This window comes from Panthera leo, chromosome A2 (assembly GCF_018350215.1).
Source record: "Panthera leo isolate Ple1 chromosome A2, P.leo_Ple1_pat1.1, whole genome shotgun sequence".
Taxonomy (NCBI): Eukaryota; Metazoa; Chordata; class Mammalia; order Carnivora; family Felidae; genus Panthera; species Panthera leo.
The window spans coordinates 167,758,916-167,774,078 of NC_056680.1; the positions used below are offsets into that span (position 1 = coordinate 167,758,916).

General features: G+C 51.4%; 1 protein-coding gene across 1 annotated transcript in view; it reads right to left on the reverse strand.

The window, feature by feature from the left end:
* The window catches only part of VIPR2 (vasoactive intestinal peptide receptor 2), a 70,089-nt gene that overhangs the window by 35,002 nt on the left and 19,924 nt on the right, over positions 1 to 15,163 (reverse strand). The window contains exons 3-4 of the mRNA XM_042927281.1: positions 10,937 to 11,044; positions 5,462 to 5,559 (exon numbers count right to left, since the gene is read on the reverse strand). Of these exons, the coding sequence (XP_042783215.1) occupies positions 5,462 to 5,559; positions 10,937 to 11,044 (206 nt within the window). The remainder of the gene's footprint in view (positions 1 to 5,461; positions 5,560 to 10,936; positions 11,045 to 15,163) is intronic.

Genomic DNA, 15,163 nt, shown 5'->3' on the forward strand with positions numbered 1-15,163 from the left:
GCTAAATTTAGCTGAAGTGCTCTTTATTGAAGAACTATGTAGCAAATATATAACACAGGAGACACATGGAGCACACTGCTTTGGGTGTCCACTGCTCAAAGGACGCCAGTGTGTTGCTAGGGCTGCTGTCCTTTGGCGGGATGGCCTGCACAGCTGGAGGGCAGAGTCCTGCGTGGTGACTAAAGCCCCGGGTCAGCTGCAGCCCTGGGTCCTTCAAGATTCATCAGGAAGACTCCTGATACTCAGGGAAAGGAGGTACCCTGGCCCCACAGAGACTTGTGGGTGCTAATTTCTAGGTGTTTCCATGTTTCACCAGCTCTCAGCAGTCCTGGGAGATCGGAGAGGTACAGACAATGGGCAGCAGGAAGACACTAAGTCAGGGAGCCTGGCTGAAGGAGTGTCCCCACCTGGGGCCTCAAGACAGCCTTCACCACGGAAAAAAGCCAAGAGATTGGGATCTGGACAATGTGCTGTGGCAGGGAGCTGCCCTGGTCAGGAGAGCCCCAGGGCGGGGGATGGCCTGGAGGGTTGGATGACCAGACACATGACTCCAGGTGCAATGACGCTTACTGGAAGTCCCGCCTGAGGCTGAGAACGTGATGCCAGGACAGGAGACCCTCAGCTCCCATGGGTGCGGAACCCATGTGCCCCATAAAAGGGTGGGGGGCAGCTGAGAGGGTCTTGTGGTCTATACCTGACCCACCTTTCCCTATAACATTCCACGGGCTGGGGCATGGGAAAGGACACAGGGCAGCTGCTGGTGTGACCCCTGTGGGTCCCTGGGGGTGCTCCTTAAATCCCGTAATGTGATGAAGCCCTTTATGCAAAGACCCAAAGATAAATGGCCCAACAGGAAAATGCTCCTACGCCAGGGCACACACCGGAAGGTGGTTTTGGTGGGAGGGGGACATAGACTAGGAAGACTGCCATATGGAAACCATGGACCCGGTGACAGAGGGAGTCTGAGCCAAGCCTGGCCAGCTTCATGATTTCACTGTGAAGACCAGAAAACCAAGGCCCAGACCATTGCCAAACCCCCTTGCGACTCATGGGCCCCCTTGGTCCAAAGTGAGAAGCAGCTTCAGCAGCATCGTTCCTGCCATTGTCTGAGAGGGTCTTTGACAGTTTTTTCTTCCATGTCTTCGGACCCTCTGGGGTCTTTGGACACTCTCTTTCTCCATGGGACTCCCCCTTCCCGACTTCATTTTATTTGGTGATTCCTTTGCCATTGCAGACAAGCTTGTGGCTTTGGTGGAGGCTAACTTTTTTCTTGAACTTAATTAATTTTGAAGTCAACAAAGATTGCACACACAACACCCAGAGCAGAGCTGCTGTGTGAGAGCAGGAAATCCAATCAGAATCATAAAACCGGGAGGAGACTGAGCCACTGATGAGCCGAGGAGTGACATCAGAAGTGGAGTTCATTAGGCTCACGGCAAGGCTGTCCCCCGGCCCCCCAGTGCCCGGGGAGGCCCAGCTGGGCTCTGACCCACCAGGCCCTCTGTGCCGCTGCCCCGCCACATGCTTTCCATCTTTGACAGGATTCCTTAAACAAGCAAGTATTCAAGGTATTTGAACAGCGGAAACTGCAATCAGGGAGAAAAATTACTCACTGTGGTTTTGTGCCATCATTTTCTTCTCTTGTACACGTTAAAATATTTTGACTTTCTAATCCATTAGTAGGGAATATGCGTTCATGATATTTGTAGAATCTCCAAAATGTTTAATTAAGAAGAAAAATAGCTTTTCAAACTGGATGGAAAAGCATCAGAAAAGTAGGGATGCTCTGTGCTTCATGCAGGCAGGATTCAGTTCCAGGCTTTTCCAAGGACCAAGCGGACCCAGAAGAGTTTTCCATCAGTTTCCCTGGGAAGTGTGACCCGAGGGAAATGTAGAGAAGGAGGAGCCGCCGGCTTTGAGTTGGGAAGTTGCTAGTATTGCCTCAGATGTCAGTTAGTTCCCAGCTCCTGCTCACCCGCGACTCCAGTACAACCAGGTTGGGTTCATGGTAACTGAGGACAGACTCAGAAACTTGTGGTTCCCAAGAAATGCTTGTTTGTTGAATGGATGAATGAGGACGGGCCCATCCTCTTACAGGGACCTACAGCTGGCTCTGAATAAATGCTGCTCGGGATGTCTTGGGACATTCTGCTTCCACCCCACACAGGAGTCTGGGACGCCTGCACGCAGTGGAACGAGAGGTGTGGGTGGTCGAACTTGGGTGTCAGAGCCCCCACCCCCCTGGCCACAGAGATCCAAGACTTTCCTGGTCTTTGGGACCTGTTGTCTCGCCCCTGAAATGGTCTGACAGCCGTCCACCAGGGTCACCTGGGAGGCAGGTGACACGTGACAATGCTCCTGGAGCCCTGCTCATCGTGAAGTGGGGCAGTCTCCGTTCCTGGTCAGAATTCAGGGTCTGCAGAACAGGCCCTGTGAACTCTTCTTGCTACAGAAACCATCCTGACACTGGGGGTAAATTCTGTACCAGTTCAAGTTTTATTCTTAGAAAGCCAACAAGACCGTCTCCCGGGTTGGTCATATTAAATAGCTAAACAGCAGTTGGAGACTAGTCTGGAACCAGAAATCCACACGTATCTGCCTTTGAAAACATGTTCTCAATTTAGATCCAACATGAACAGGTCAGCGACTTAGGACTATGCTCTATCAGCCGCCAGGAACATGGCCCCAGTCCCCCCATCTTCCAGCTGGGGCAGCTTAAGCCAAATGGCTGCCACAGCTGTCGGCCACCATGTTCAGGGCTTTCTAGCACCTCACGTTTCCTGCCCGACAGGGAACTCATGAGAGGCCGACATCTCACTGGGACTTCTTGCAAAATCCAGTAAATATAAAAAGAACGATATGAAATACGTCCAAGGCTGAGCATCACTCTGGCGTGTAGCACAGCCCCCCACAATGTGCAAAGTCCGAGGTGATTAGACCCCAGGATGCGCACGACGGCTCTTACCTGGAGGCAGAGGACAGATGGGAAGCAGGCGAGAAGGAAGAACTGACAGCGCGTTCCGTGGCGTTAAATTCTGAATATGTGGGGCACCTGGGTGGCTCAGGTGGTTGAGCATCTGACTTGATTTTGGCTCAGGTCATGATCTCACGGTTTGTGGGTTAGAGCCCCACATAGAGCTCTGTGCTGACAGCGTGGAGCCTGTTTGGGATTCCTTGTCTCTCTGTCTCTGTCTCTGTCTCTCTCCCCTCCTCCCCCGCTTGCTCTCTCTCAGAATAAATAAACTTAAAATTTTTCTGAATACGTTACATTTTAGTGACGTCCTGAGATGCTCTGTGTCTACCCTCTCTGTTCACAAGCCCGGCTGAGGGTGGAAACCACTGCTCGCATGTCTTGGCACATGCGGGAGGGACGGAGTGCACTGGTACAGTTCCCTGTGTCCCGGGTGCACACAGGTCGCCAAGCGGCTCCTGCTGGCCAGAGAGAACACAGGTGCCACAAAGGTGACTGCATGCCAAGGGGGAGTGAAATACATTTGACGCAAAAAGTCACATTTCAGTGATTGTGCACAAGAGAAACAGAGCTGGGGCCTCTGACCGTGTCCTGTTTTCTCTGAGCCTCAGTCTTTCTATCTGGAAGGTGGTCTGTCATGAAGACTAGATAAGAGGTGGGGGAAATTTGGGCAGGTTAGTCAAAGTGCACAAACTTTCAGTTATAGGATGAATGAGTTCTGTGTCTCACCAAAAAAGAAGGTAAATAGGTGATGGATAATTAGCTCGATTGAGGTATTCATTTTACAATGTATATGTACATATACCCATCAAAACATCACACGTACCGTGTACAGACATGCCTTGGGGATACAGTGGGTTTAGTTCCAGACCACCACAGTAAAGCAAATACTGCAATAAAGGGAGTCAAATGAGTTGTTCGGTCTCCCAGTGCTTATAAAAGTTATGTTTACACCACAGTGTAGTTTCTTAAATGTACAACAGCATTATGTCCAAGGAAATAATGCACACACCTCAGTTAAAAAATACTTTACTGTTAAAAAATGTTAATCATCATCTGAGCTTTCAGTGAGTCATAATCACTGATCACAGATCACCATAACAAATACAATAATAATGAAAAGGCTTGAAATATTGTCAGAATTAGCAAAACGTGACACAGAGAGACGACGTAAGCAAACGGTGCTGGAAAAACGGCCCCCAGAGACTTACTCGACACAGGTTTGCCACAGCCTTCAACTTGTGAAAGCACAGTATCCGCCACGTGCAGCAAAACGAGGTGTGCCCGGACCTTAAGTATGTACAATGTTTGTCACTGACACCTCAATGGGAAAAGACCACATGAGACAGCACTGGTAACTGACCCGGCGCCCAGTACGGCTCAACACTGTCCACTCTTCTAGCACTCCTCCCTCCCTGACTACTGGCCAGGCGTCCAATTAGTGAGAAATCGGCTAAAACGGAAGCTACTTCCTCTTCTAGAATTTAGTGATTTGGTGGGGAAAACTGGCTTTTAACCATAAACCTTAGTGAGGAGAGCAAAGACAGCCCCTCTATAAAAAAGGGGCGTGAAAGATGATCCCGCAGGAAATCGTATCTGACGGTGACATCAGTACCAGTCTCACCAGCGGCCGGATGGCAGGGCCCAGGGTTGGCGGGAGGTGCACGAGTAGCTAGGTAGGCCCTCAGGCTCTTTCAAAGGGCCTCAAGTATGTTCCTACACAGCAGAGGTCTGCGGAAACACAGCACGACTTCAGGGTAAGGAGGCGTTCACCTGTCCGTATGGCGTCAGGGGTGAGTGAATGTTGCCCAAGGGGCAGGACAGCGATCTGGTTTCCCGGTGGTACACAGAGTAAGACTACAGTGGTACAACGTTGCAGAGTGAGTGTTGCGGAAAGAACAGCGACGCCAGCCCTGGGGCTGTGGGCTGAACCCACAGACAGGACCCCGAGCAGAGTTGAGCGGACTTGATTTGACACATCATTTAAGTGATCGCATTCTCAGAAAGGGGTCATCTTGAGCACACCGCCACGGCCCCCGTACACCATGCCGACCCCCAGCGCAGCCCCCAGCGCGACTTGGGCACTTGGCCAGAGACATGCTCCCTCTCGGTTTGCAAACACCCTCTATGCCCAGTTCCGTCCCCTGCTGCTGGCTCGGGGTCACAAAACTACCGCGGGGCTACTTGACAGCCCACGTTGTGGCAAAGCCTCAAACCCATCGGGGGAACGGATGCTCGTTAAAGCTCACTTCAGGCAGGCAGTGCCGCTCAGACACACTGAAGGTAGGCGAAGAGAGCCAGGCTTTCCGCCTCCACGACGGCAGAACAAGAAATGACTCCAAGTGCCTGGCGCAGAACTGAAATAGGGCCGTTAAGAAGTAGAGGAAAGGAAACCTGCACAATTCTCGCAGGGTAGCAAATGGACGCTGTTTCGTGTGCACTTCTGGAAAAGGGGCTGAAATGTGCAGGGAACCATGCAGGGGCCCTTACCTTGCTCTCGTCCTCAGGGTCATTATAGCCACACGCGTCTACGAAATCTGGAAACATCTCTGACCACCCATCACTTGTGCAGTTTTTGCTTATGTTTCCTAGAAGGTAAAGTTCAGGTGTCAGGTCTGTGGGTCCACGACAGCGGCCTTAGCAGCGACAGCGTGGGCAGTGCTTGGAGGTATGTGCATTCACCTGCCCGCGCTTCCCACCCATGAAACCTGGGTTGTGCAGGGCCTCGGTGGCTCAAGGGAGAGCTTCTGTGTCGCGAAGCACAGTGGTGGTGCCCGTAGCTATGCCAGCGATGGCTGCAATGTCTGGTGTTATCATTATGGAGCACAGTGGGCAACTTGTGTTCTGCCCAGTGACGGACCATTCTGGAGCCCGCTATCCCAGTCCACCCTCACTCAGCTGCCCCGGGCACAGTGACCAGGGAGCACAGGCCCTCTGACCACTGATGTTGGGACCAGGGAGCAGGGACCACTGACCACTGATGTTGGAGGAAGAGACTGTGGGTGTAAGATTTAAATCACATAAGGTAAAGGCAGTTTTGATCTTACAGTACCATTTTTTTGCTCCTAATTAATGTAAATGTGTATGTTAAACTCAGGGATGCAATGTTCCCTCAGGCTACTGAAATGAAAGTGTCCTCAGCAGGTGACCACAGTCATTGAGTGGTGATGAGTGAAATCAGGGCTGGGCACTGGTGGCCTGTGATGGGGGCGGGCGGGGCTGGGGCTCACTGGGTGGGCTTTGGGAGGCTGGAGCCCGGGAGGCTCTTCCTGTCTTGGTGATCCCTACCAGCAGCTGACCCCCCAGAGGGTCCTCTGTGACTCACAGCCCCAGCAAATCTTTCCACTCACACGAGCCAAGACTGTAAGGCATGACTGCTCCCGTTTCACCTGAGAAAATGAGATTCTGAGGGTTCCGTCACACGCCCGAGGTTCTGCAACGACTGAGCCGCAGAGATAGGTTTTTGAACTCAAAAACTCCTTATTTTGTCAACCCCAGGGCAGCCTACATGTTCACCCGCTTTGATCTATTAATCAGACAAAATTGAAAGCAAAGTGCGTTCACATGGAGGTGATAATATGTGTAAGCGATTCCTGGCATGCCGTGTGGAGGCAGGTGGGAGGGCCCAGACCCTGACCTGCTGGCAAGTGGGGAGGGGGTCTCAGCAAAGCCCCCGGCAGCATCACCTGGGCTCATGCTGCCCGGTCGCTCTCCAACACCACCGTCCTGTGCATTTTTCTGACTCCAGGCCCCCAACCCTCCTCCTGCTCCAGCTCCAGAGGGTGTCCCAGGGGAGTCTGGGGGCGGCTGGAGGGCAGGGACCATAGTAGGGAGTGGAGGCAAGACAGAGTCCTGGGAGATGAGGCCCCACTGCCCTATTTTATAGATAGGGAGACAGGCCCACAGGAGATAAAGATCTGCCCAGAGTCAGGAATCAGAACAGCAGTGGGAGTGGCTGTGGCTGCATATGGCTCGCTGAGCTCCTGCTGTATGCCAGGCTTGGTGCCCAGGCCCCCATTTAACCCTGAGACTACATGAGGGCCCTTTAGTGGTCCTACATCACAGGTGGGGGACCTGAGCCGACAGGCGAGGGGCCCTGTTCCAATCCCAGGCAGTGGTCTCCTCGTCTGCACAGCACACCTGCTGTCTGGCCCTCATTGCCCAGCTCTTGGGACCTGTACCTGAGCTCTGCGGATGCAGCCAGGAGTGGGCACTGAGCCGGTCATTCCTCATTAATACACAGCAAACACTAAAGAAGACACTGAAATGTCAGATCCCACACAGGTTCTCCATTTTGCCTGGAAGACACCTGGAGGCAGAGGCAGAAGGCATGCTTCCAGGAAATGCTTGAGGCAGCAATGTGTAGAGAGGGGCCTGGGAGGTGGGAGGGGGCCTGGAGGGGGGCGAGCGAGGGGCCGGGAGGTGAGAGGGAGACCAGGGAGGTGAGAGAGGGGCCGGGAGGTGGGAGGAGGCCTGGGGGGCGGGTAAGCGAGGGACCGGGAGGTGGGAGGGGGCCTGGGGGGGTGAGTGAGGGGCTGGGAGTTGGGAGGGGGCCTGGGGAGGTGAGCGAGGGGCCAAGAGGTAGGAGGGGCCTGGGGGGGTGAGTGAGGGGCTGGGAGGTGAGAGAGAGACCAGGGAGGTGAGAGAGGGGCCCGGAGGTGGGAGGGAGCCTGGGGAGGTGAGCAAGGGGCCGGGAGGTAGGAGGGGGCCTGGGGGGTGAGTGAGGGGCTGGGAGGTGGGGAGGGCCTGGCGGGATGAGTGAGGGGCTGGGAGGTGGGAAGGAGCCTGGGGAGGTGAGCGAGGGGCCGGGAGGTGGGAGCGGGCCTGGGGGGGTGGCTGAGGGGCTGGGAGGTGAGAGAGAGACCAGGGAGGTGAGAGAGGGGCCAGGAGGTGGGAGGGAGCCTGGGGAGAAGAGAGAAAGTCCAGGGAGGTGAGAGAAAGTCCAGGGAGGTGAGAGTGGGAACATATAGGAAAAGAGGGGAAGCCACAGCTTTATGACTCAGGAGCTTGGACCTCCTTCTCCCTCCTCTTTGAGTGGACCGCTTCCCCACCCTGGCTCTGTGGGTGCCATCTGCTCAATGGGAACCTCCACCACTTTGTGAGGACCTCCCAGTCTTTGTGAACTCTTCCTGCTGTAGTCCCAAGTTTAGCAGCCATGCCTGGCGCCCTGAGCAGAGCGGTGACAAGTGTCGCTCTCGCGTGCTCCCCAAAGCTGATTATAAACTCACTGGGTGTAAGTCTGTGAGGGTCCTTGGTCGTCTGCAGAGGCAGGGAGGGTGAGTGTGCCTGCACGGGGAGCACTGTGCCTATTGGGGCGTGGGGGTCCCTGCCCTCCAGACGACCCAGTCTGATGTGAGAGCAGCTCCCAAGTGTGAGCTCTGTGTTGCAGGCACTGCGTTAGGCTCCACAGCCCTCAGGGTAAGGTCTGACCACAACCCCAATGCCTAGCTAGTTTCGGGACTCGCTCTTGTCCCCCCGGGACAAGTTGGCAGAGCCAGAACTCAGAGCCAGGCTGCTTGGCTTCAGGGCCTGTGCTCTGGACCATTTTGTTGTCCATCTGTTTGGGCTTTCCCTCCGATGCAGTCACACCCACTGTCTCCCTGCCCTGGAGAAGCGCTAAGTGAGCAGGAACCACCATGCCCTAAGGGGTCAACTCTTCAGAACAAACCTTAGTCTACGAGCCTGCCTCCCTCCTTCACTTGATGGTTTGTCGCCGTCCCTTTTAAAGATTCATCCTCGGTGCTAAACTGAGTCCCCACAGCTTTCCTGTCACTCTGCTGGCCTGTGGGAGTGGATTTGCACCCCATATCCTAGCACAGCTCAGAGGGGCCTCCCACGGACCCTGGAGCTCATGCAGCATGAAGACAGCAGACAGCAAGGTGCTGGTTGCCATGACAATATCTAGAGAGCCCACCCAATTTCCCGCTACTGGAGGTAGGAGAACTCAGAAGAGAAAACAATTTTCATGAAAGCACAGATCTGTCTCTTGAACATCTGGGTCTATGGGCTGAAACAGTCACAAGTCACTCTATGATCTGGCTCTCCCCACAGGTCACTGTGGGAGCAACTATCCCATTCTAAGTGCTTTCTGCTAACTGGGAAGTAACATACAGATTCAAGCCCTACTGGTTCTCAACTGTATTTCAAGACCACACTTTATCCCTGCCAACTTTCCTATTTGAGGCCTCCACCCATTGCCATCCAATGCCTGTTGGCCCCAGCCCCAGCCCTACCCAGCCCCCAGCTCTGGATTATGTTCACGTTTATCTAAGGCCCACACTCTGTCCAACACTCCTAGAGACTGCACTCCATGTGGACCACAGTTTGTCGACAGTCTGTGTAAGTGCCTCATGGTTCACATGTTTTGTGACCAGTTAAATAAGGGGATGCATATACTTTTCAGATCACCTAGCTGTTTTATACAGACTCAGGAGAATTCCCTAGTAGTAGAGATCTCCCCACAGCAGCAAGGCAGTGTCATGCTCCCTGTTTGGATAAAAAAAAAGAGCATCAAGCATTTAACCCAAGGCAGACACGGAGTCTTCATTCTCCATAGCAGCACAATGACTCATAGCAGAGCCAGATTCTAGCCTGACCTGGGCTGGGTGCCCCAGGTGGCTCCCCTCTGGCAGAGGTTAGGCGCTCACAACAGGTGGCCCATTCTAGTCTGACCTGGGCTAGGTGCCCCAGATGGCTCCCCTCTGGCAGAGGTTAGGCGCTCGCAACAGGTGGCCCAGAATCAGAGCTCTCGTGCTCTCCAGTGTGCAACCCCCGGCTGCCCCCTGGAGGCATTTAGAACCCACCATCTATTAGGGGAAGCCTAAGTCTATGCCAATTCATTTCAGATTTCTGGGAGAATATTTATAGTCCAAACCATTCAGTACAAATGTTATTGATTAGATAGGATATTTTTTAGAGTTTAGATTTTCTAAAATAATTTAGTTTTTCTGACTTGAAGATGACCAATGTTGCTTATGCAGGTATGACCCCAAGTCCCCTCAAACTGCTTCATTGACTAACTCAGGAAGAGTCTCGCCTTGCAAGTCACAGGGATAAAAGGAAACCTTTCTTTTCCTCCATCCCAACCTGTGCCACAAATTTCTGCTTGAAGTGTTTCAACAATTCTACTTCTCAAGAGTTTTTACCCTGTAACGCTTGCTCAAGATGAAAATAAGTTCTCTACAGTGCTTAAAAGTATCCTGCCTTTCTGATTTCCAGATGTATCTCCTCTTTTCTATTCTTCCGGATAGATTTCTTCATGTTATAAAAGTCTGGATCCTTTACAAGAGAAAACAAAAACCACAGCACAGCACAGCACAACCACCTTCCTGGGAACAAGCCAAGAGATGTTGTGGCAGCGTGCGGAGAGCAAAGGCGCAGGACCGGTGGCACCCCAGCCCTGCCAGCCCCTCCGGACCCTGGAGACAGAGAGACAGTGGGTCTTCTGACCACATGGAGCCGGTTCAGAAAGTGGGAGCTGGGAGCTGAGCTCATCCAATGAGCAAGATGTTTCCTGTGGACAAGAGACTGCTTCTGGGCTTGAGGAAAGCCTGGCCACTGTCCCTGAGCATCAGGGTGCCTCAAAGCATCTGGAGGACGCTCTCTGATGGCTCACGGACACCCACGAGTGGCAGGGAGGCACAGGACTGCACGGATGTTTTCCTCGGCGCCTGAAGCCAGTGGCTCCTCGTCTGCATTGCCACCCGCCCCCTTTGGGGCGCTCCGTATCAGGCTCACTCGTCCATGCTTGTCTCGGGCCTGCTCTCCCCTGCTGTTTCCCTTGAGGTGGCTGACCTGGCAAGAAGCTTCTCATCCTCCTGCTCCTCAAACCAGCTTAGTAGATGATGGCACAGCTGTTCCCTGACTCAGTAAAGGAAACCAAGGAGCCTGCTTCCTGCTGCCTTCCATGGAGAAGCCAGCCCATAGCCTCTGCGGGGGTTTAGACACAACGCTGACAGACGGTACCTGGTTTGCTGTAAAAATTGCTGAACACTGTAGGACAGGGCACTGTGACAGTCTCGCCTACGTCCGCAGGGCGCCAGCACGTAATGTTGTCCCAGACGCCAGTGCAGGCTAGGAGGAGAGAGACAGTGTAAGAAGGACTAACCAGTGCAACGGAAGCATACACGTGGCTGCTTGGGGGATGCCTAGGTCAGCAGGAGCACATCTGTTCAAAGGCTTTGCAAGTAGATAGTCCCTTACTTAGGTAACGATCTTGCAAATTACCTTTTTGTGAAACAAGTTTGCACCAACAGAATTGCTGAGAATATAGTTAGCGTCTGAGTTCGTTTTAATCAGGTTTGGAGAAATAACCAGATGTGTGGTAGAAAGTATTTGAGTAATCCAATGTGCAATGTGCACCGATGAACTTTAATAGAATCGTTACTTCTCTCCTGCTGAGGTGCTTCCCCAGTGTGATAATATGAGTACTCTTGAAGGCTTAGGGTCCCCTGGATGGAGGCATACTTCTGCTTTTAGGGAATCTGACTTCAAGGATAATTTGCACATTTAAATATTGGATAAGATTTACTTGATTTAAAAAAATTTTTTAACGTTTATTTATTTTTGAGACAGAGAGAGACAGAACATGAATGGGGGAGGGGCAGAGAGAGAGGGAGACACAGAATCTGAAATAGGCTCCAGGCTCCGAGCTGTCAGCACAGAGCCCAACACGGGGCTCGAACTCATGAACCTTGAGATCATGACCTGAGCCGAAGTTGGACGCTTCACTGAATGAACCACCCAGGTGCCCCAAGATTTACTTGATTTTAATAGTCAAGATGACATCTATGTGATGAAATCTTAGGTCACCCTCATGCAGTTATCAAATAACCTAATTTGTATAATGTTATGACTTAAGTCATTCTCCAGATCTCTTACAGGGTCTTAGCAACCACCACACCCTATGCAAGGATACAAACGTGCCAATCATCCAAGGTGAAAGGCAATGACCTCTCAACGTCACACAAACCATGACAATCCACATTTGAACCCAAGGCTTTTTACTACAAGTCCCAGGTACTGATACTGTATTAATTTCAATATTGGAGGTGCTAGCCTAGGTAAAAACAAACAAACAACAGTTCTGACATGCCATCCAGTCCTGCACAGGAACCGTACAAAAACACCAATGAAGTATTTACATTCTTGGTTCGAGCACAGGAGTGTTTTAGCTCAAGAATGCAGATGCCTCTGATAAGTTGGGTATAAATCAAGTTTTGCAGGTGAAAATACTTTCTAGAAGTTTTTAAAATAAAAATGGGGCGCCTGGGTGGCTCAGTCGGTTGAGCATCCTACTTCAGCTCAGGTCATGATCTCACTCCTCCGTGAGTTTGAGGCCCGCGTCGGGCTCTGTGCTGACATTATGGAGCCTGCTTGGGATTCTGTCTCTCCCTCTCTCTCTGCCCCTCCCCTGCTCATGATCTGTTTCTCTCTGTCTCAAAAATAAATAAAGACATTAAAAAATTTTTTTTAATTTTAAAAAATAAAATAAAAATGAAAATATATTCATTCTAAAAATTTAATTAGATACCAATGATTAAGTGAGTAATAAATTCATACTATATTAATGTCCTTACATATGTGAGGAAAATATTGCTCTTAAAGAAATATTCAGAATAAGTCATCAAGTACAAATGAGTCACTAGCTACTCCACGTTGTGCCTAGGCTGAACAGACCAGGGCAGGGAGTGGCCCTGCAGTGACACCACACATGACGCCTCCGGACGCCGGCACAGGAGGGCAGGTGCTTGCTGAGCCTTGGATGAGGCAGGTCAGGGCCGGGGTTCCCAACAGAGCTCCAACGAGGGGGAAAGTGAGGTGTCCAGGTCTCCAGGGAAACACAGCAGTGGCCTAGCCTCTCCACCGTCGGGAAAGCAGTGTGTTCTGACCACTGGCCGTTGGTCATTGTGAAGGTTCAACCGTCCTCACCACAGAAATGACAAATTTCTGCTTAAATAATGAAATCTTAATGGAGACATATTAAATCCACGGGTTCATTTCAGTCACTTTTCCCATTATAGTAAGATTTGAGTTAAGTACCTAGAGTCTGATGGGTCAATCCCTTCAATCGCTGGCAAGCCGTCCCTTTATTTGTGCATTTACTGGACCCACGTGTAGCGGGCAGTGCAGGAATCAGAGGCTGTGGTGGCCTTCCCACCTACGGTGAGCGGGGAGAGCCGTCTGCCCGGCCCTGGGGCCGGGGCGCAGGAGGATGGCAGGCTGGTGATGAGGCATCCACACCTGTGGGGAGTCTGAGGGCCGGAGACCGCCAGTGACGCGTCCATGGCTTCTCTCTCCTGTTTCCCAATCTCACAGCAATGACACCCACAAGTGTGAAAGGGTTGCACCCAGAGATGTCGATAAACTTTGAAGATCAAAAGCATACATGTGCTAAATAATGACGCAGCACCCGCAGCAGGGTGAGAAGCAAGAGGAAGGCGGTGTTTGCGCACTGGAGGGGCCCCGGACGCAGGACGCCGGGCGCGGGGTGACTGAATTCGAGAGGATCACGTCAAGTGTGACTTCTGAGCATTGAGACTTCCATCCTTCCTTCCCCCATCAGTTGTTTGTGGAGGCTGACTTTTGCCACCTAACTGGAACAGGACCACGGGAGGCCCCAGACCAGCCAGGCCAACTGGGGCAGGAGGGTGGGGGCCCAGGAGAAGAGGCTCTAAGGAAGAAATGGCACTTTATGATAACCTCACGTTATCCAATTGTCTTGAGAGTATTTTGTTGTTCTGGTACAAAGTTTGATGCCTAATTACCAATAGATACATAGAAAATGAAGGAATAGAAAAGCCAGGCACTTACTGTTCCAGGAAAAGCATAAAGTTAGACAAGAAAGGAAATATTGATTGTTACGTGGTCAGCTGTGATCATAATAATGCAAACCGACAATTGCGACGTGACCGCTGGAGGGCAGATTGGAGGAGGGACGGAAGTGTGACAGGCGGGGCCATTCCCAATAAAAGAACAGTATGAACGAAGACATTACATTTGGGAGCAGAGACTAGTCTGAACAATGATGAGCAGTGTGGATCGTCTAAGACACAGCGGCCAGGGGAGGCAGTGAGTCAGGCCTGCACGGGGAGCTTACTGTTGTCATGCACTCGTAGCAGAGTCCCTCTGAAAGGAGGAAAAGTCTGTGCATATCAAATAGACTCTGAAAGGTTACCCGACAGAAGTTAGCAACCATTCCTGATGGTCAAAAGCTCCAAATAAGAAAATGATATAGGACACTTTAATAGGACAAAGACCGTTTGTTTAAATTAGAAAGTATTATTAGAGATGGTTAAACACAGTGTGCAAAGTCAGGAACCTGGCTGGAAACTTGCTATCACCATTGTTATTTAACAAAAGCCAGCAGTTTTAGCTAAAACAATAACTAAAAGAAAATGAACCTAGCGGGTACATTGCTATAAAACTGAGAAGTCCCAGAGCTGCACTTTCCAGTATGGCAACCCCTTGCCACGTGTGACCATTTAAATTTAAATCTAAATTAGTGGAGACTAAATACAATAAAAATTCAGTTCCTCAATCGCAGTAGCTGAATTTCAAACTGGAGCTCAGCGGCCAGGCGTGGTTTGTGGCTGTGACATCACAGCTCAGGTGGAAAACACGGCTGTCTTCACAGGAAGTTCTCTCGGAGCTCTAGTTAAAGGAAGCCACCAAACAGCCCACTAAAAGCCACTCTTCCAAACTATCAAGAAGCTTAAAGCGAAGAGAGAAAATGGAGCCCGTCATTGCTGTCTCTGTACTCTAGTGCTGAAGGTAAGCCAGTCCGGACAGGTGAGACTGTCTCCCTGTGCTGGTTTATCAGCCAAAAGTGCCCACGCACATTATCTGAAATACTCTATGAAGAAATATGTGAGACTTTTTTGGTAAAAAATGTATTTTCCACTTATCACACAAATATTTTCTGTCTTTCAAAACCCACCAAAGAGATGTGGAAGAAGCCCTCTCATTTAAGTGATGGTTAGTAGCTTGCTGAACTGAAAAGCTAGGGGAAAAAAAAAAACACCTAAAACACAGGGGTGCTGGGTGACTCAGTCGATTAAGCCTCCGACTTTGGTTCAGGTCACGATCTTGAGGTTTGGGAGTTTGAGCCCCACTTCGGGCTCTGGGCTGACAGCTCGGAGCCTGGAGCCTGCTTCGGATTCTGTGTCTCCCTCTCCCTCTGCCCCTTCCCTG